We start from the raw sequence: 20,731 nt of genomic DNA, 5'->3' as shown, positions 1-20,731 counted from the left end.
GAGACTGGGCACAAAAGTAAAAGCTTTAGGACTGGTTCCCAAAGACTGGCGTATAGCGGAAGTAGTGCCTATATTCAAAAAGGGAAGTAAAGCTGAACCAGGTAATTATAGACCAGTTAGTCTTACATCTATAGTGGGGAAAGTATTGGAAGGTATTCTAAGAGATAGTATTCAGAAGTTCCTTGAAACCAATAAGGTCATTAAAAGGAATCAACATGGGTTTATGAAGGACAGATCCTGTCAAACCAACTTACTTGGCTTTTATGAAACAGTAAGCGCAAACCTAGATCAGGGTAAAGACGTGGATGTAATCTTTTTAGACTTTGCCAAAGCGTTTGATACTGTACCACACATGAGACTTATATACAAGCTACAAGAATCAGGGCTAGGAAGCACAATATGCACTTGGGTCAAAAACTGGTTAGATAATAGGAAGCAGCGCGTTGTGGTTAATGGATATTTTTCAACTTGGACTGAAGTGCTAAGTGGTGTGCCGCAAGGCTCAGTATTAGGACCGCTATTGTTCAATATTTTCATTAACGACCTAACAGAAGGTCTAGAGAGCATGGTGTCAATTTTTGCAGATGATACCAAATTGTGTAAGGCTATAAATACAGAGGAGGATGCCGAGTCTCTTCAGAACGACTTAGTTAAATTAGAAGCATGGGCAGCCAAATGGAGAATGCGCTTCAACACAGACAAGTGTAAGGTAATGCACTGTGGTAACAAGAACAAAAATTACACCTACCTACTAAATGGGGTAAAACTAGGGGATTCTGTACTGGAAAAGGACTTAGGTGTCCTCATAGATAGCAAGCTAAGCAGTAGTACCCAAAGTAGGACTGCAGCAAAGAAGGCTAATAAGATATTAGCATGCATAAAACGGGGTATTGATGCTAGGGACGAGAGTATTATACTCCCTTTATATAAATCACTAGTGAGGCCACACCTTGAATACTGTGTACAGTTCTGGGCACCGTACTACAAAAAGGATATCCTGGAGCTTGAAAAGGTACAAAGGAGGGCGACCAAACTAATTAAGGGCATGGAGACGATGGAATACAAGGAAAGGCTTGAAAGACTAGGCATGTTTACATTGGAAAAGCGGAGACTAAGAGGGGATATGATCAACATCTACAAATATATAAGGGGACAATACTCAGAGCTTGCGCGGGACCTGTTTTTGGTTAGATCAACACAGAGGACTCGTGGACACTCGCTCAGGTTAGAGGAGAGGAGATTCCGCACAATACGGCGTAAAGGCTTTTTCACGGTAAGGACAATACGTGTTTGGAATTCCCTGCCCGAGGGAGTTGTAATGGCGGAATCTGTCAACACCTTTAAGAATGGGTTAGATAAATTCCTATTGGATAAGGATATCCAGGGGTATGGTCCATAGTCATGCATTATAGTTACTATTTAGTCAAATCATCATGCAGAGGACACCACAAATAGGTTGAACTCGATGGACAATTGTCTTTTTTCAACCTCAGATACTATGTTACTATGTTACTACCTGGTGTGCACTGGCTCCTCCCCCTATGACCCTCCTCCAAGCCTCAGTTAGATTTTTGTGCCCGAACGAGAAGGGTGCACACTAGGTGGCTCTCCTGAGCTGCTTAGTGAAAAGTTTAGTTTTAGGTTTTTTATTTTCAGTGAGAACTGCTGGCAACAGGCTCACTGCACCGAGGGACTAAGGGGAGAAGAAGCGAACTCACCTGCGTGCAGAGTGGATTGGGCTTCTTAGGCTACTGGACATTAGCTCCAGAGGGACGATCACAGGCCCAGCCATGGATGGGTCCCAGAGCCGCGCCGCCGGCCCCCTTACAGAGCCAGAAGACTGAAGAGGTCCGGGAAATCGGCGGCAGAAGACGTCCTGCCTTCAATAAGGTAGCGCACAGCACCGCAGCTGTGCGCCATTGCTCTCAGCACACTTCACACTCCGGTCACTGAGGGTGCAGGGCGCTGGGGGGGGGCGCCCTGAGACGCAATAAAAACACCTTAGATGGCTAAAAATACATCACATATAGCTCCTGGGCTATATGGATGCATTTAACCCCTGCCAGTTTTTCCTTAAAAAAGCGGGAGAAAGGCCGCCGAGAAGGGGGCGGAGCCTATCTCCTCAGCACACGAGCGCCATTTTCCCTCACAGCTCCGTTGGAGGGAAGCTCCCTGACTCTCCCCTGCAGTCCTGCACTACAGAAACAGGGTAAAACAAGAGGGGGGGGCACTAAATTTGGCAGATTAATAATACAGCAGCTATATAAGGGAAAAACACTTATATAAGGTTATCCCTGTATATATATATATAGCGCTCTGGTGTGTGCTGGCAAACTCTCCCTCTGTCTCCCCAAAGGGCTAGTGGGGTCCTGTCCTCTGTCAGAGCATTCCCTGTGTGTGTGCTGTGTGTCGGTACGTTGTGTCGACATGTATGAGGAGGAAAATGGTATGGAGGCGGAGCAATTGCCTGTAATAGTGATGTCACCCCCTAGGGAGTCGACACCTGACTGGATGGTCGTATGGAAGGAATTACGTGATAGCGTCAGCACTTTACAAAAGACTGTTGACGACATGAGACAGCCGGAAAAACAGTTAATACCTGTCCAGGCGTCTCAAACACCGTCAGGGGCTCTAAAGCGCCCGTTACCTCAGATGGTCGACACAGACCCAGACTTGGACACTGACTCCAGTGTCGACGGTGAGGAAACAAACGTATTTTCCAGTAGGGCCACACGTTACATGTTCACGGCAATGAAGGAGGTTTTGAACATTTCTGATACTACAAGTACCACAAAAAAGGGTATTATGTGGGGTGTGAAAAAACTACCCGTAGTTTTTCCTGAATCAGATGAATTAAATGAGGTGTGTGATGAAGCGTGGGTTTCCCCCGATAAAAAACTGCTAATTTCTAAAAAATTATTGGCATTATACCCTTTCCCGCCAGAGGTTAGGGCGCGTTGGGAAACACCCCCTAGGGTAGATAAGGCGCTCACACGCTTATCAAAACAAGTGGCATTACCGTCTCCGGATACGGCCGCCCTCAAGGAGCCAGCTGATAGAAAGCTGGAAAATATCCTAAAAAGTATATACACACATACTGGTGTTATACTGAGACCAGCAATCGCCTCAGCCTGGATGTGCAGTGCTGGGGTGGCTTGGTCGGATTCCCTGACTGAAAATATTGATACCCTGGACAGGGACAGTATATTATTGACTATAGAGCATTTAAAGGATGCATTTCTATATATGCGAGATGCACAGAGGGATATTTGCACTCTGGCATCAAGAGTAAGTGCGCTGTCCATTTCTGCCAGAAGAGGGTTATGGACGCGACAGTGGTCAGGTGATGCGGATTCCAAACGGCATATGGAAGTATTGCCGTATAAAGGGGAGGAGTTATTTGGGGTCGGTCTATCGGACCTGGTGGCCACGGCAACGGCTGGGAAATCCACCTTTTTACCCCAGGTCACCTCTCAGCAGAGAAAGACACCGTCTTTTCAGGCTCAATCCTTTCGTCCCCATAAGGGCAAGCGGGCAAAAGGCCACTCATATCTGCCCCGGGGCAGAGGAAGGGGAAAAAGACTGCAGCAGGCAGCCTCTTCCCAGGAACAGAAGCCCTCCCCCGCTTCTGCCAAGTCCTCAGCATGACGCTGGGGCCTTACAAGCTGACTCAGGTACGGTGGGGGGTCGTCTCAAGAATTTCAGCGCGCAGTGGGCTCACTCGCAAGTGGACCCCTGGATCCTGCAGGTAGTATCTCAGGGGTACAAATTGGAATTCGAGACGTCTCCCCCTCGCCGGTTCCTGAAGTCTGCTTTACCAACGTCTCCCTCCGACAGGGAGGCGGTATTGGAAGCCATTCACAAGCTGTATTCCCAGCAGGTAATAATCAAGGTACCCCTCCTACAACAGGGAAAGGGGTATTATTCCACGCTGTTTGTGGTACCGAAGCCGGACGGCTCGGTGAGACCTATTTTAAATCTGAAATCCTTGAACACTTACATACAAAGGTTCAAATTCAAGATGGAGTCACTCAGAGCAGTGATAGCGAACCTGGAAGAAGGGGACTATATGGTGTCTCTGGACATCAAGGATGCTTACCTCCATGTCCCAATTTGCCCTTCTCACCAAGGGTACCTCAGGTTTGTGGTACAGAACTGTCACTATCAGTTTCAGACACTGCCGTTTGGATTGTCCACGGCACCCCGGGTCTTTACCAAGGTAATGGCCGAAATGATGATTCTTCTTCGAAGAAAAGGCGTCTTAATTATCCCTTACTTGGACGATCTCCTGATAAGGGCAAGGTCCAGGGAACAGTTAGAGGTCGGAGTAGCACTATCTCAAGTAGTGCTACGACAGCACGGGTGGATTCTAAATATTCCAAAATCGCAGCTGATTCCGACGACACGTCTGCTGTTCCTAGGGATGATTCTGGACACAGTCCAGAAAAAGGTGTTTCTCCCGGAGGAGAAAGCCAGGGAGTTATCCGAGCTAGTCAGGAACCTCCTAAAACCAGGCCAAGTGTCAGTGCATCAATGCACAAGGGTCCTGGGAAAAATGGTGGCTTCTTACGAAGCGATTCCATTCGGCAGATTCCACGCAAGAACTTTTCAGTGGGATCTGCTGGACAAATGGTCCGGATCGCATCTTCAGATGCATCAGCGGATAACCCTGTCTCCAAGGACAAGGGTGTCTCTCCTGTGGTGGTTGCAGAGTGCTCATCTTCTAGAGGGCCGCAGATTCGGCATTCAGGACTGGGTCCTGGTGACCACGGATGCCAGCCTGAGAGGCTGGGGAGCAGTCACACAGGGAAGACATTTCCAGGGCTTGTGGTCAAGCCTGGAGACATCACTTCACATAAATATCCTGGAGCTAAGAGCCATCTACAATGCTCTGAGCCTAGCAAGACCTCTGCTTCAAGGTCAGCCGGTGCTGATCCAGTCGGACAACATCACGGCAGTCGCCCACGTAAACAGACAGGGCGGCACAAGAAGCAGGAGGGCAATGACAGAAGTTGCAAGGATTCTTCGCTGGGCAGAAAATCATGTGATAGCACTGTCAGCAGTGTTCATTCCGGGTGTGGACAACTGGGAAGCAGACTTCCTCAGCAGACATCCACCCGGGGGAGTGGGGACTTCACCCAGAAGTCTTCCACATGATTGTGAACCGTTGGGAAAAACCAAAGGTGGACATGATGGCGTCCCGCCTCAACAAACAACTAGACAGATATTGCGCCAGGTCAAGGGACCCTCAGGCAATAGCTGTGGACGCTCTGGTAACACCATGGGTGTACCAGTCAGTGTATGTGTTCCCTCCTCTGCCTCTCATACCCAAGGTACTGAGGATCATAAGGAGAGGAGTAAGGACTATACTCGTGGCTCCGGATTGGCCAAGAAGGACTTGGTACCCGGAACTTCAAGAGATGCTCACAGAGGACCCGTGGCCTCTACCTCTAAGAAAGGACCTGCTCCAGCAGGGACTCTGTCTCTTCCAAGACTTACCGCGGCTGCATTTGACGGCATGGCGGTTGAACGCCGTATCCTGATGGAAAAAGGCATTCCGGATGAAGTCATCCCTACCCTGATCAAAGCCAGGAAGGATGTAACCGTACAACATTATCACCGTATTTGGCGTAAATATGTTGCGTGGTGCGAGGCCAGGAAGGCCCCTACAGAGGAATTTCAACTGGGTCGTTTCCTGCATTTCCTACAAACAGGACTGTCTATGGGCCTAAAATTAGGGTCCATTAAGGTTCAGATTTCGGCCCTGTCGATTTTCTTCCAAAAAGAACTGGCTTCAGTTCCTGAAGTACAGACGTTTGTCAAGGGGGTACTGCATATACAACCTCCTTTTGTGCCTCCTGTGGCACCTTGGGATCTAAATGTAGTTTTGGGATTCCTAAAATCACATTGGTTTGAACCACTTTCCACTGTGGACTTAAAATATCTCACATGGAAGGTGGTAATGCTGTTAGCCCTGGCTTCAGCCCGGCGTGTCTCAGAATTGGCGGCTTTATCCTATAAAAGCCCTTACCTAATTTTTCATACGGACAGGGCAGAATTGAGGACTCGTCCTCAATTTCTCCCTAAGGTGGTTTCAGCATTTCACTTGAACCAGCCTATTGTGGTGCCTGCGGCTACTAGGGACTTGGAGGACTCCAAGTTGCTGGACGTAGTCAGGGCCCTGAAAATATGTTTCCAGGACGGCTGGAGTCAGAAAATCTGACTCGCTATTTATCCTGTATGCACCCAACAAGCTGGGTGCTCCTGCTTCTAAGCAGACTATTGCTCGCTGGATTTGTAGTACAATTCAGCTTGCACATTCTGTGGCAGGCCTGCCACAGCCAAAATCTGTAAATGCCCATTCCACGAGGAAGGTGGGCTCATCTTGGGTGGCTGCCCGAGGGGTCTCGGCTTTACAACTTTGCCGAGCAGCTACTTGGTCAGGGGCAAACACGTTTGCTAAATTCTACAAATTTGATACCCTAGCTGAGGAGGACCTGGAGTTCTCTCATTCGGTGCTGCAGAGTCATCCGCACTCTCCCGCCCGTTTGGGAGCTTTGGTATAATCCCCATGGTCCTTACGGAGTCCCCAGCATCCACTTAGGACGTTAGAGAAAATAAGAATTTACTTACCGATAATTCTATTTCTCATAGTCCGTAGTGTCTGCTGGGCGCCCATCCCAAGTGCGGATTGTCTGCAATACTTGTACATAGTTATTGTTACAAAAATCGGGTTATTATTGTTGTGAGCCATCTTTTCAGAGGCTCCTCTGTTATCATGCTGTTAACTGGGTTCAGATCACAGGTTGTACGGTGTGATTGGTGTGGCTGGTATGAGTCTTACCCGGGATTCAATATCCTTCCTTATTGTGTACGCTCGTCTGGGCACAGTATCCTAACTGAGGCTTGGAGGAGGGTCATAGGGGGAGGAGCCAGTGCACACCAGGTAGTCCTAAAGCTTTTACTTTTGTGCCCAGTCTCCTGCGGAGCCGCTATTCCCCATGGTCCTTACGGAGTCCCCAGCATCCACTACGGGCTATGAGAAATAGAATTATCGGTAAGTAAATTCTTATTTTTTCTCCTGACGGAGAAGGCTCAGGAACTCATGACACTGGTCAGAGACCTCTTAAAGCCAAAACGGGTGTCGGTGCATCACTGCACGCGAGTACTGGGGAAGATGGTGGCATCATACGAGGCCATTCCCTTCGGCAGGTTCCTTGCGAGGACCTTTTAATGGGATCTGTTGGACAAGTGGTCCGGATCACATCTACAGATGCATCGGCTGATCACCCCATCCCCCAGGGCCAGGGTGTCTCTTCTGTGGTGGCTGCAGAGTGCTCACCTTCTCGAGGGTCGCAGATTCGGCATTCAGGACTGGGTCCTGGTGACCATGGATGCAAGCCTCCGAGAGTGGGGGGCAGTCACACAGGGAAGTAATTTCCAGGGTCTGTGGTCAAGTCAGGAGACTTGCCTTCACATCAGTATCCTGGAACTAAGGGCCATATACAACGCCCTAAGTCAAGCGGAGACCCTGCTTCGCAACCAATTGGTGCTGATTCAATCAGACAACATCACCGCAGTGGCTCATGTAAACCGCCAAGGCGGCGCAAGGAGCAGGGTGGCGATGGCGGAAGCCACCAGGATTCTTCGCTGGGCAGAGAGTCACGTGAGAGCACTGTCAGCAGTGTTCATTCCGGGAGTGGACAACTGGGACGACCTCCACCCGGGAGAGTGGGGACTTCATCAAGAAGTCTTTGCGCAGATTGCCAGTCGGTGGGAGCGGCCACAGGTGGACATGATGGCATCCCGCCTCAACAAAAAACTACAGAGGTATTGCGCCAGGTCAAGAGACCCTCAGGCAATAGCTGTAGACGCACTAGTGACACCGTGGGTGTTCCAGTCGGTTTATGTGTTTCCTCCTCTTCCTCTCATACCCAAGGTACTGAGAATCATAAGAAAAAGAGGAGTGAGAACAATACTAATTGTTCCGGATTGGCCAAGAAGGACTTGGTATCCAGAGCTGCAAGAAATGCTCACAGAGGACCCATGGCCTCTGCCTCTAAGGCAGGATCTGTTGCAGCAGGGGCCCTGTCTGTTCCAAGACTTACCGCGGCTGCGTTTGACGGCATGGCGGTTGAATGCCGGATCCTAGCAGAAAAAGGGATTCCGGATGAGGTTATTCCTACGCTAATAAAGGCTAGGAAAGACGTGACGGCTAAACATTATCATCGTATATGGCGAAAATATGTTGCTTGGTGTGAGGCCAGGAATGCCCCTACAGAGGAATTCCAGCTGGGCCGTTTCCTTCACTTACTACAGTCGGGAGTGACTTTGGGCCTAAAATTGGGGTCCATTAAGGTCCAGATTTCGGCCCTATCAATTTTCTTTCAAAAAGAACTGGCTTCTCTGCCTGAAGTTCAGACGTTTGTAAAGGGAGTGCTGCATATTCAGCCCCCGTTTGTGCCTCCAGTGGCACCTTGGGATCTTAACGTGGTGTTGAGTTTCCTGAAATCACACTGGTTTGAGCCGCTTAAAACCGTGGAGTTAAAATATCTCACGTGGAAGGTGGTCATGCTATTAGCCTTGGCTTCGGCGAGGCGTGTGTCAGAATTGGCGGCTTTGTCACATAAAAGCCCCTATCTGGTTTTCCATATGGATAGGGCAGAATTGTGGACTCGTCCGCAATTTCTGCCAAAAGTGGTGTTATCTTTTCATATGAACCAACCTATTGTGGTGCCTGTGGCTACTCGTGACTTGGAGGAGTCCGAGTTACTGGATGTAGTCAGGGCTTTGAAGGTTTATGTCGCCAGAACGGCTAGAGTCAGGAAAACTGAGTCGCTGTTTATCCTGTATGCATCCAACAAGCTGGGTGCTCCTGCTTCAAAGCAAACTATTGCTCGCTGGTCTGTAACACGATTCAGCAGGCTCATTCTGCGGCTGGCTTGCCGCCTCCAAAATCAGTAAAAGTCCATTCCACAAGGGAGGTGGGCTCTTCTTGGGCGGCTGCCCGAGGGGTCTCTGCATTACAGCTTTGCCGAGCGGCTACTTGGTCGGGTTCAAACACCTTTGCAAAGTTCTACAAGTTTGATACCCTGGCTGAGGAGGACCTTGAGTTTGCTCATTCGGTGCTGCAGAGTCATCCGCACTCTCCCGCCCGTTTGGGTGCTTTGGTATAATCCCCAGCATCCACTAGGACGTTAGAGAAAATAAGATTTTACTTACCGGTAAATCTATTTCTCGTAGTCCGTAGTGGATGCTGGGCGCCCGTCCTAAGTGCGGACTTCTTCTGCAATACTTGTATATAGTTATTGTTTAAATAAGGGTTATTTTATGGTTGCATCAGGTTTATCTGATGCTCTGTTGTTGTTCATACTGTTAACTGGGTAAGTTTATCACGAGTTATACGGTGTGATTGGTGTGGCTGGTATGAGTCTTGCCCTGGATTCCAAAATCCTTTCCTTGTACTGTCAGCTCTTCCGGGCACAGTTTCCTTAACTGAGGTCTGGAGGAGGGACATAGAGGGAGGAGCCAGTGCACACCAGTATTCCTAATTCTTTCTTAAAGTGCCCTGTCTCCAGCGGAGCCCGTCTATTCCCCATGGTCCTTACGGAGTCCCCAGCATCCACTACGGACTACGAGAAATAGATTTACCGGTAAGTAAAATCTTATTATTGCATGCTTGCACCAGTATTTTTATCTGCAGATATCTTGTACAGGTTGAGTATCCCTTATCCAAAATGCTTGGGACCAGAAGTATTTTGAATATGGGATTTTTCCGTATTTTGGAATAATTGCATACCATAATGAGATATCATGGCGATGGGACCGAAGACTAAGCACAGAATGCATTTATGTTTCATATACACCTTATACACACAGCCTGAAGGTAATTTTAGGCAATATTTTTAATAACTTTGTGCAATAACAAAGTGTGTGTACATTCACACAAATTATTTGTTTCATATACACACAGCCTAAAGGTCATCTAATACAATATTTTTAATAACTTTGTGTATTAAACAAAGTTTGTGTACATTGAGCCATCAGAAAACAAAGGTTTCACTATCTCAGTCTCACTCAAAAAATTCCGTATTTCGGAATAATTGGATATGGGATACGCAACCTGTACTTGCCTCCTGTTGACTTACATGTGAGGTCTTGTGTTCATTTGTAGTTATGTCCCTGCCATTCAATTATCATTGTGCAGGCCAGTTTCACCTGCATTTAGAGTGTAGGTGCACCCTAGAGAACCCCTACGTTCAGCTCTAAATCACCCCCGTGTCTGTTTTACAAACAAAATAAAAATTTGTCACATGGTCCACAAATACAATACTCTGACATCAAACGAACACTTGGTTACACTGTTGGTTTGAGTGATGTTTGTATTGAACTTCTATCTTGCTTTATCTCATGTAGATCTGCCACAGCAAGAGTGGTGAAATCAATCCAGTTAAAGTGGTAAACCTGGTCAAAGGGTATGTGGATAGGTACAGACACATAAGAAATAAACAAAAAAAATTTGGAGCATTTGATGATCATGACTTGGGGCGCGAGTCGCCAATATGAAGCATGTTCAGATCTAGCAGCGTATTGACTGGGACAGCCTACAGTGGAGTCATCTGCTCACGTTACATGCTGGAGTGGAATCATTGCATAATAAGAAGACTATTTCAAGACCCAACATTTTTGTTTTTGTTTTTACTGATCAGTTTATCTTGGGTTTTTGTTTGACCATTTTGAACCATTTTGCCATATACTGAACACCACTCTGCCAGAATTTATCGCTGAGGTCCTCACTGGGCAAAGGCATGGAGGAAGTTCTGGAAAGATGGGCAGGATAACAACTTTTGTCATTAAAACTGGATTATTGTGAACGCTGTTGTCCTATCCCTTTGTAGTCTCAGTGTTACTAAAGTATACACAGAAAAATGTGTCACAAATATTTTTTTGTTGGCTGTGGGTACACTTTTCATTGGCGTGGAACTGAGAAAAGGGACACGGCGTTTCGTTTTCAGAGCGATTGAAGAAAATGTTCTGGAATTAAGATTTGTCCTTTGACAAGAGAAATATGTATAAAGGACAATTTATAAAACTAATTTTAATTGTTGCTCTGAAGGTGTCTTTGTTTTAATTGTCAACATTATTTCGCTCCGCAAAACTATTTAAGCGTTCTGTTTTAATTGCATCAGTGATAATTGTTCCCTAAGTGGTTAGCAGTAAAGAGCTATGAATAAGGTTGGGGTACACACCAGAGTGATAGATCAGACGCCCCCTCGACAAAAAGACCGGTCCAAGAATTTGGTAAATGTTCTGTACAAATAAATTGCGCATACACACTTAACAATCTGCTACCTGACATGCCTCGCCACAGGAGACCGTAATGACGTCATTACCGGCAGTTACTGTGGCCAACATATAGATGGGTCGCCCGTACACGCTTGCAGATGTACCAATATATCTGCAAGATACAGCGAAATCTCCCGTGCTGCCCAGCCGACATGATATGTCTGTGAATGACACGAGCAGATACACATAGCCGTTATCGTTTGTCGGCTGTACAAACAATAGATATATCGCATAGTGGGAAATGTACTAAGCCTTGGAAAGTAATAAAGTGCAGAGAGAGAGAGAACCAGCAAATCTGCTAGTAACTGCCATTTTATAAACACAGCCTGCAACATGGCAGTTAGGAGCTGATTGGTTGGTACTTTTGGGTCTACTAAGCCATGGAGAGAAACTACCAGCCAATCAGCTCCTAATGTTTGAAAAATGTCCAGAGCTGGTACTTTATCTCTCTCTCTCAACTTTATCATCGTCCATGGCATAGTTCATCTGCCCCTATACTGTGTAACCAGCCTTAACAGTAATAGTGGGTACACGTTACTAATGTTTCATTTAAAATTACATAAACCAAGAATTTAAGAGCAGCTACTGTACATAATTTAAAGACCAATTCTTACTATTGGACACTTAAAATTTATTTGAACAAATTATACTTGAATTAACTGAGGTGTTGTACTTAAATTGCCAGTAAACTAGAAGGTATATGACTTTCCATATATGTTTTTTTCAATTATCCACTCTTTTTAGCCTGATAGCAATTATCTGCAGTGGAAAATCCACTTCTCTCATTAATTTATGAACATTTAACATAATATACCTAAATTCGCATAACTGTTTTTATGTTGCTACATTTATACAGCATGTTATAGCATCACTTGATAAAGCTATAGCAGGAGAGCACTTTACCTCCAAGATAACACAAGTGGTCTCTATGTATATTGATGGATTGATACACCGAAGGGGGTATTCAATTACAGGTGAAGATACATCAGGCGTGAAAAATGGGTGTTCTTCCGCATTATTTCTGAATACATTGTTTCCTGAAAAAACACAGGTTCAGTGACCGTTAAGGGGGGTACTCACGGAGCGATCGCTGCTTAAAATCGAAGCAATCTGACTAGATTGCTTAGATTTTAAGCAACGATCACTTCATGTGTACCCCTCACAGCGATAGCGATGCGCAGCCCCGCGCATTGCTATCGCTGGTGCTAGATTGGCCCGCATGCAGGCCAATCTAGCGGGTTGCTCACTTCACCCGCTGGGTGAAATGAGCGCCCCCGTCTCCCCCCCGCATGCTCAGGACACATTGCGCTGTGCTGAGCGGGGGGGAGAGATGTGTGCGGAGCGAACCGCTCAGCACACATCTATCCCCAAATCGGCCTGTGAATACGGCCCTTTACGGTTTCCAGGGATTTGGTTTCGCCTGCCCTGATCCCTGATGAGCCGTGGCTTATCGGGGCTAATTGGATAGCCCCCGGCAAGACAGTTAGCCAAGGTAATTAACTGTGGCTAACTGGATACCCCCCACGACCAATGGAGTCACGGTACCTGGCAGGCTATGTATCTCCATTTATGCTTTCCCCACAGCCCCATTACCTGGCAGATAATCTGAGGTTGGTATGAAAACCTGGTAATGGATGAGATTAACTGACAATTGACTATTTGCTACAAAACACTGGAAATTGAACAAAAGCTGTCGTTTATATGAATTGGTTAAATCACATACAGGTTTTGTCCATTTTCCAGTGTTTGGGAGCAACTGGTCGATTGTCAGTTGCTCTCATCCATTTACCAGGTTTTCACTCCCACCACAAATCATCTGCCAGATAATTGCATAGTGTATGCCCAGTTTAAGGAATGTTCAATCATAAATAAATCTTGAAATCTGCCCTGAGGCTGCTTACAGATTCATCTACTGTTTCTAATTGACTATCTGGCACTTTATCACTGGACTCATTTAAAACATCAGGCACAAATTCTCAATGTTTTGAGTCTGCACATACGTCTGAAGCTGGGTTCACACTGAGCGATATGATGTCTGATCCGGCAGATATCGAGCAGTGTGTATGCCCGATACGTGGCCGTCGCTAGCGATATCATCAGGTTTGATGACCTGATATTGAAAGTGTCCTGTAGTATGAGAAAAAGGATGGAACATGATCGTTCTGTCCTTCATTAACATCGCTCAATCTGTACCCAGATTCTGATATGTTGGCCCAACATATCTGCTGGGTTCACATCACTCAAATGTGTACCCAGCTTTAGAAACCCATGCAGTTCCAATAGGAGTTCCTAGAGGTGGCTTTCGGCTGTAGTTTTGACAGTGTCATGGACTGCTTTGCAGTTCGCCGTTCCACTAGTGTCCATGTAATGTCTGACATACTGCACAATCATAGGGTTACTTTAATGTCCGATGGCATAGCCAATGTCTACTCTATTTCCTAGTAGGCAGCCCATTGGCTGTTGCCTTAGCATAATTTCACAGTAGCGGACAGGATAAAGTCACAGCTGCTACTGCATTAGCGGTCACCTCTGATTCAGGCACAATGCCTTTTAGATAGACCCTTTTTTTCCCCCTTATACAATAACGAATGCAAGTGAATACAATGAGCAGACATCTTTCTTCAGACATATTGATGATAGCTGATCAAATTGGATTATACCTTCAGTACTGCATTATTCAAAATGACTTACTGAACTTGGAATGTGATGTTCTTAAAGAAGACTTGCATTAGATCTTATTAAAGCTGTTGTGGAGAAAACCGTTGCACTTGTGGGTAGGTATTGTGAAATAGGTAGTATATGCTGTTCTAATTGAATGTGTCATTATTATTATTTCTTTTTCATCCACTAGGGGTCACTGGAGTACTCTTGGGATATGGACGGGCTTCCGTAGGAACACAGCACTGAATATTTAAATTTAGTAACACTCCACCCCTCCATATCCCTGAGCACTTACTCAGTGTTTTTTCTGTGCTGAACGTGGCAACACATGCTTAGCTGAAGTCACGGTTTTGTTGAAGAAACTTTTATTTTTAATTTTTATTTTTTCTACTGTTTGACCACATCCCTGTCCCCCTTCCAAAAGGCAGGGTCAGGGATAGTGCAGCTGCTGATAGCAGCACGGGCGTGTCGGGCCTCTCTGAAAGAGCTCCCTCACAGCCCTCACATCCTCCTGCACTGGCTGGCCGGCGCTTACTGAAAAGCCCCGTCGGAGCCTCCGCACGTCTGCAGGAGTGAGGTATGTGAAACGGGGCGGTCAGCTCCCGCTGCCGCCCCGACGTGTGGAGACATAGTGCTGGGTGACGGCAAGGAGCGGCTCTCCCCTCTCAGCCTCCGGCATCTTCCCGCTCAGGCGCCCGCCCATTCCACCCCGCTCAGGCGGCCGCACGTTCGTCCACAGACCTCCGTGCAGGCACCGCGGCTCTCTCCACTCAGGCGCCCGCACGTTCGGCCACAGACCTCCGTGCAGGCGCAGCGGCTCTCTCCACTCAGGCGCCCGCACGTTCGGCCACAGACCTCCGTGCAGGCGCCGCGGCTCTCCCCGCTCAGGTACCCGCCCGTTAGGCCACAGCCTCCGGCCAGGCACCTCGGAACGACCCTCACTTCGCCGCAGCGCTACCTTGGTAGCTGACACGCTATTATACAGGAGCCCACCGCTGGGACACACGAGGCACATAGCGCTCTACGATACCCGCTGGGGGCCCACACGCTGCGCTGCCGCTGTAATAAGATAAACAGCCATTACAGGGGGGACATATCAGTGAAATACTGCAGCAGCAGAGGGATTATTACAGTATAATCAGTGAATGCAGCACTGTGATTATATGTATAAGTATAGCAGGGCAGCCATTTTTAACATGCTTCCTGTGTCTTCCTCTGTGATTCCAGAACGTTCCTGTCCTACATCTCTTCTCCACCGGAGGCGCAGGGGTGTTCGTGGGAATTTGGGATCAAAATTTATAGTACTGGCCACGTGTATTGCACTGGGCCAGATATATATACAGAGCCACCTTATTGCTATTTTACTGAGTCGTGCAGGTGTCTGTGTTTTGTGTATTGTATTGTCTGTCGCCATAATGAGTAAGGCACCAGCAAAAACTAAAAAGCATATTTGCAAAGTATGTGGCAGTGTGTTACCGGATGGATCTACCACATGTAACGTATGTTTTGTGGATTCCGTTCAGAATACCATTTCTGCTCCGGTTTTGCAACCAATTTCATCACCGGATCCTCCGTGGGGTATGTTAGTAAATGTACTGGAGAAATTTCAGACAGAAATGACCGCTGCTCGTCTGGAGCGAGAAACGCTAAGATCTGAGTCTAGGGTGAGACCGCCAGAACTACCGGAGGCGTCTCAGCCTTGCGTAGGGTCCAAATCCATTTTGGGCAAACGGGATAATTTTCATATGTCTTATGATTTTCCAGTGTCTGCTATGTTGCAGTCTGACGATTCCATCCCAGACCTCACGGAACACGATGAGGGGGAGGAGGGCGAAGTGGAGTCAGACGGCGAGGATGTTAACAGTTCCGGCATTGATGATCTCATCAGAGCGGTACGGCAGTCGCTAAGGTTTCCTGAAGCTGAGCAGCCTCTCACCAATGATCAGGTCATATTTACTAAACGACGGAAGACGCCAGTAAGTTTTCCTGTGTCGGATTCTCTAAATCAGATGTTAGTAGAATCCAGACAGAATCCAGATAAACGGTTTTCTATACCTCGCAGATTTAAGTCTAGTTATCCGTTTCCAGAATCGGTAACGGGTACATGGGAGAATCCACCAATAGTTGAACAGAAAGTACAAATGCTACGCCATCTAGTACAATTAGTACTCAAACCACGCACAGTGTCGGTACACTTGTGCATTCGCCTGTTAGGCACAATGGTGGCAGCTTTCGAGGCGCTTCAGTTCGGGAGATTTCACTCTCGTCCATTTCAGCTGAACGTGCTTGCCCAGTGGTCGGGCTCGCATCTGCAGATTCACCACAGAGTGAGGTTGTCACCAATAGCAAGAGTTTCTCTGCTATGGTGGCTCAAGGAACACAATTTAACCGCAGGAAGACGGTTCGGAGTTTGCAATTGGATAATTCTAACTACGGACGCCAGTCTCAGAGGTTGGGGAGCGGTAATTCAAAATTGTCAGCTCCAGGGTCTCTGGGCGGATCACGAAAAATTGCTGTCAATAAATGTTCTAGAACTCCGCGCGATTTTCAATGCGCTACGACAAGCGGTGCACATGGTTCGCTCTCAGCCTGTCCAAGTGCAGTCGGACAATGCGACAGCGGTCGCATACATCAACAAACAAGGAGGAACGAGAAGCCGCATGGCAATGCGGGAAGTAGCTCGAATCCTCAATTGGGCAGAATACCACCAGGTGATATTGTCGGCCGTGTTCATTCCGGGAGTGGACAACTGGGAAGCGGATTATCTCAGTCGTCGGGATCTTCACCCAGGCGACTGGTCATTAAATCCAGAAGTGTTTCACATGTTGGTTCAGCGATGGGGTTATCCTCAGGTGGACCTGATGGCATCTCGACACAATCATCAAACGCCCCAGTATGTGTCCAGAACAAGAGATCCAAAGGCAGTCGCGGTGGATGCTCTCACTGTCGCGTGGCCGTACAGTCTGGTGTATCTGTTTCCACCGTTTCCGCTGCTCCCTCTGGTGCTAAAACGGATCAAAAGAGAGTCGCTCACAGTCATACTAGTGGCGCCTCATTGGCCTCGGAGAGCTTGGTTCTCGGATCTTCGAGGATTACTCGCAGACGATCCGTGGCCACTCCCGATACGTCCAGACCTGTTACAACAGGGTCCTTTTCTTTACCCCGATTTAGCGCGGCTGCGTTTGACGGGGTGGCTGTTGAGACCGCCCTCTTAAAAAGAGAGGGCATTCCAGATTTAGTTATACCAACCATGTTACGGGCTAGAAAGCCGGTTACGGCAGCTCATTATTACAGAATATGGCGTGCCTATATAGGTTGGTGTGAAGCTCGGAAATTTCCGACATCAGCTTTCAAGTTATGCCGCCTTTTGTTGTTTCTACAATCAGGCTTAGATGGAGGATTGCGTTTATCTACACTAAAGGTGCAGGTATCTGCTTTGTCAATTTACTTTCAAAGACGATTGGCTCTATTGCCGTCTATACGCACCTTTCTCCAAGGTGTAATCAGGGTACAGCCTCCTTTCATTCCACCTACAGCGCCATGGGACTTGAATCTGGTTTTGGAGTTCTTACAGTCTTCATATTTTGAACCCTTACAACAAGTGGATATAAAGTTTCTCACTTGGAAAACCATTTTTCTCTTAGCCTTAGCTTCGGCAAGGCGTGTTTCGGATTTGGGTGCCTTGTCCTGCAAGCCACCGTATTTGGTGTTTCATGATGACAGAGCGGAACTTCGGACGAATCCCGCCTTCTTACCAAAGGTAGTGTCATCTTTTCACATCAATCAACCAATAGTAGTTCCTGTGTTGACAGCACATTCTGGAACTCTGGATGTGGTTCGTGCGTTACGCGTTTATGTAACCCGAACGTCTTCAGTTCGTAAGACGGATACGTTATTTGTTCTCTATGATGCTGCCAAGATGGGTTGGCCAGCATCTAAACAAACTTTATCCAGATGGATAAAACTGACCATACGCCAGGCTTACCTTCATGCTAGGTTACAACCGCCTACGTCAGTAACCGCTCATTCCACACGTTCTGTGGGAACTTCATGGGCAGCTGGTCGTGGGGCTTCTGCGACGCAGCTTTGCCGGGCGGCTACATGGTCTTCAGTGCACACGTTTGTGCGCTTTTACAAGTTTGATACTTTTGCGGCATCAGCATCTAGCTTTGGCCGCCTAGTGTTACAAGTGCCAAACTGCTCTCCCGCCCACGGGGGAAGCTTTGGTACGTCCCAAGAGTACTCCAGTGACCCCTAGTGGATGAAAAAGAAAATAGGATTTTGGTACTTACCAGGTAAATCCTTTTCTTTGAATCCATAGGGGTCACTGGACGCCCACCCAGAGCAGTTTACTTACTTGGGGTTAGTTCTGAGGATCTTATGGTAACACATTTTCACCGACTGGTTCACGTTACAAGTGCTGGTTAGGGTGTCAACTGTTAGTTGTCAGTAACGTTATGGGTTAACTTCGTTATTGTCAGTTATGTTATATGTAATACTCCATTATTAACCTCTCTTAATTCCTGTTCGGCTCAGTAAAAAACACTGAGTAAGTGCTCAGGGATATGGAGGGGTGGAGTGTTACTAAATTTAAATATTCAGTGCTGTGTTCCTACGGAAGCCCGTCCATATCCCAAGAGTACTCCAGTGACCCCTATGGATTCAAAGAAAAGGATTTACCTGGTAAGTACCAAAATCCTATTTTTAATTATACTCTTAATCCTGTACTGCATTGGGTAAGCAGCTTGTATGATGGGAATAAGGAATAGGTGAAAATAAGCGGTCAAATAAAAGATATACACACACAATTAAATTTAATACTTGGTAAAATAATACAGGATCTGAAATGTTATAAATCCAGTTACTGCCTCCCAGGTAATTGGTAGTGTCAGAAAAAGGACACTAATCTTATTCTTGCATAGCCAAAGGCACCAATGATCTGTACAGGTGTGTGTAGCAGTAAAGACTTAAGCGTCCAAGCTTGCGCAATCGTTAATGACCATAATGGTGGACAGGTATGGTGTCCTGTACTTTTCCCTTTCATTTTGCACCTGCATAAACCAGCAGCCAAAAAGGATAATTCCAAACACATAGAATTTGATAGCAGATAAGAATCTCTTGACCTGTCACGTTCTACTTTCAAGTCACTATCATGCTTGTATCCCAGGTCCCTCACAGGCTATGTCGTCAGCACCTTTGAAATACTAGTCCTGGAAGACTGAAATAAAATGCTGACACATGCATACTTAACCTCATAAAGGTAGAATCAACGGCACTAAAATACTTTCAAAACAACTGCGTCACACCAGCAGACATATCAGTGGGGGTTTGTAAAACTGGACAAAAAAAAAACCCCATCATGATAGCAAATACGATTTTGTGAAACTTCAACACAATGGAGAAACTGAGACAATCATCCACAGGCTTCCCTAAAACAATTAATACACTTCTGCAATTAGCGACCGTTATTCTCAACAAGCACGCACATGACACAACAGATAAGCCAGTCATCTCATACTCTCTTCCCTGCCCAAAATACATAAAGATATAAATTTGGGGCACTAACTCCATTGCTGTGAACCGTTTATCATTTACAGAGACAACGACCTACAACCATACGTCAAAAGCTAACAGTCACACCTACAGTACAACACAATTCACCGATAACTAACAATGGGAAAATGACCACTGGTTAGTCACCACTGACGCGACTAATCCATGAACAAGAAATGTAGTTTTCTCTATCGTCCTAGTGGATGCTGGGGTTCCTGAAAGGACCATGGGGAATAGCGGCTCCGCAGGAGACAGGGCACAAAAAGTAAAGCTTTTTCAGATCAGGTGGTGTGCACTGGCTCCTCCCCCTATGACCCTCCTCCAGACTCCAGTTAGATTTTTGTGCCCGGCCGAGAAGGGTGCAATCTAGGTGGCTCTCCTAAAGAGCTGCTTAGAAAAAGTTTAGCTAGGTTTTTTATTTTACAGTGATTCCTGCTGGCAACAGGATCACTGCAGCGAGGGACTGAGGGGAGAAGGAGTCAACTCACCTGCGTGCAGGATGGATTGGCTTCTTGGCTACTGGACATCAAGCTCCAGAGGGACGATCACAGGTACAGCCTGGATGGTCACCGGAGCCGCGCCGCCGGCCCCCTTGCAGATGCTGAAGTCAGAAGAGGTCCAGAATCGGCGGCTGAAGACTCCTGCAGTCTTCAAAAGGTAGCGCACAGCACTGCAGCTGTGCGCCATTTTCCTCTCAGCACACTTCACACGGCAGTCACTGAGGGTGCAGGGCGCTGGGAGGGGGGCGCCCTGGGAGGCAAATGAATACCTATAAAGGCTAAAAATACCTCACATATAGCCCCTAGAGGCTATATGGAGATATTTAACCCCTGCCTGATTTTTCTAAATAGCGGGAGACGAGCCCGCCAGAAAAGGGGCGGGGCCTATCTCCTCAGCACACGGCGCCATTTCCTCTCACAGCTCCGCTGGTCAGGACGGCTCCCAAGTCTCTCCCCTGCACTGCACTACAGAAACAGGGTAAAACAGAGAGGGGGGGGCAAATTTATGGCGATATTTTGATATAACAAAGCAGCTATAAGGGAGCACTTATTATAAGGCTATCCCTGATATATATATAGCGCTTTTGGTGTGTGCTGGCAAACTCTCCCTCTGTCTCCCCAAAGGGCTAGTGGGTCCTGTCTTCGTTAGGAGCATTCCCTGTGTGTCTGCT

At 47.1% G+C, this 20,731-nt stretch overlaps 1 protein-coding gene across 2 annotated transcripts in view; it reads left to right on the top strand.

The window, feature by feature from the left end:
* PHRF1 (PHD and ring finger domains 1) overlaps positions 1-11,107 on the top strand; it is a 302,294-nt gene extending 291,187 nt beyond the window's left edge. For both annotated transcript variants that reach the window (XM_063944791.1, XM_063944792.1), the window contains one exon: positions 10,417-11,107. In XM_063944791.1, the coding sequence (XP_063800861.1) occupies positions 10,417-10,566 (150 nt within the window). In that variant the 3' untranslated portion in view covers positions 10,567-11,107. The remainder of the gene's footprint in view (positions 1-10,416) is intronic.
* Positions 11,108-20,731: the final 9,624 nt, after the last annotated feature.

The sequence above is a fragment of the Pseudophryne corroboree genome, chromosome 11, assembly GCF_028390025.1.
Source record: "Pseudophryne corroboree isolate aPseCor3 chromosome 11, aPseCor3.hap2, whole genome shotgun sequence".
NCBI classification, from domain to species: Eukaryota; Metazoa; Chordata; class Amphibia; order Anura; family Myobatrachidae; genus Pseudophryne; species Pseudophryne corroboree.
The sequence above is the reverse complement of the archived record's forward strand: the minus strand, read 5'-3'. Positions and strand labels throughout refer to the sequence as shown.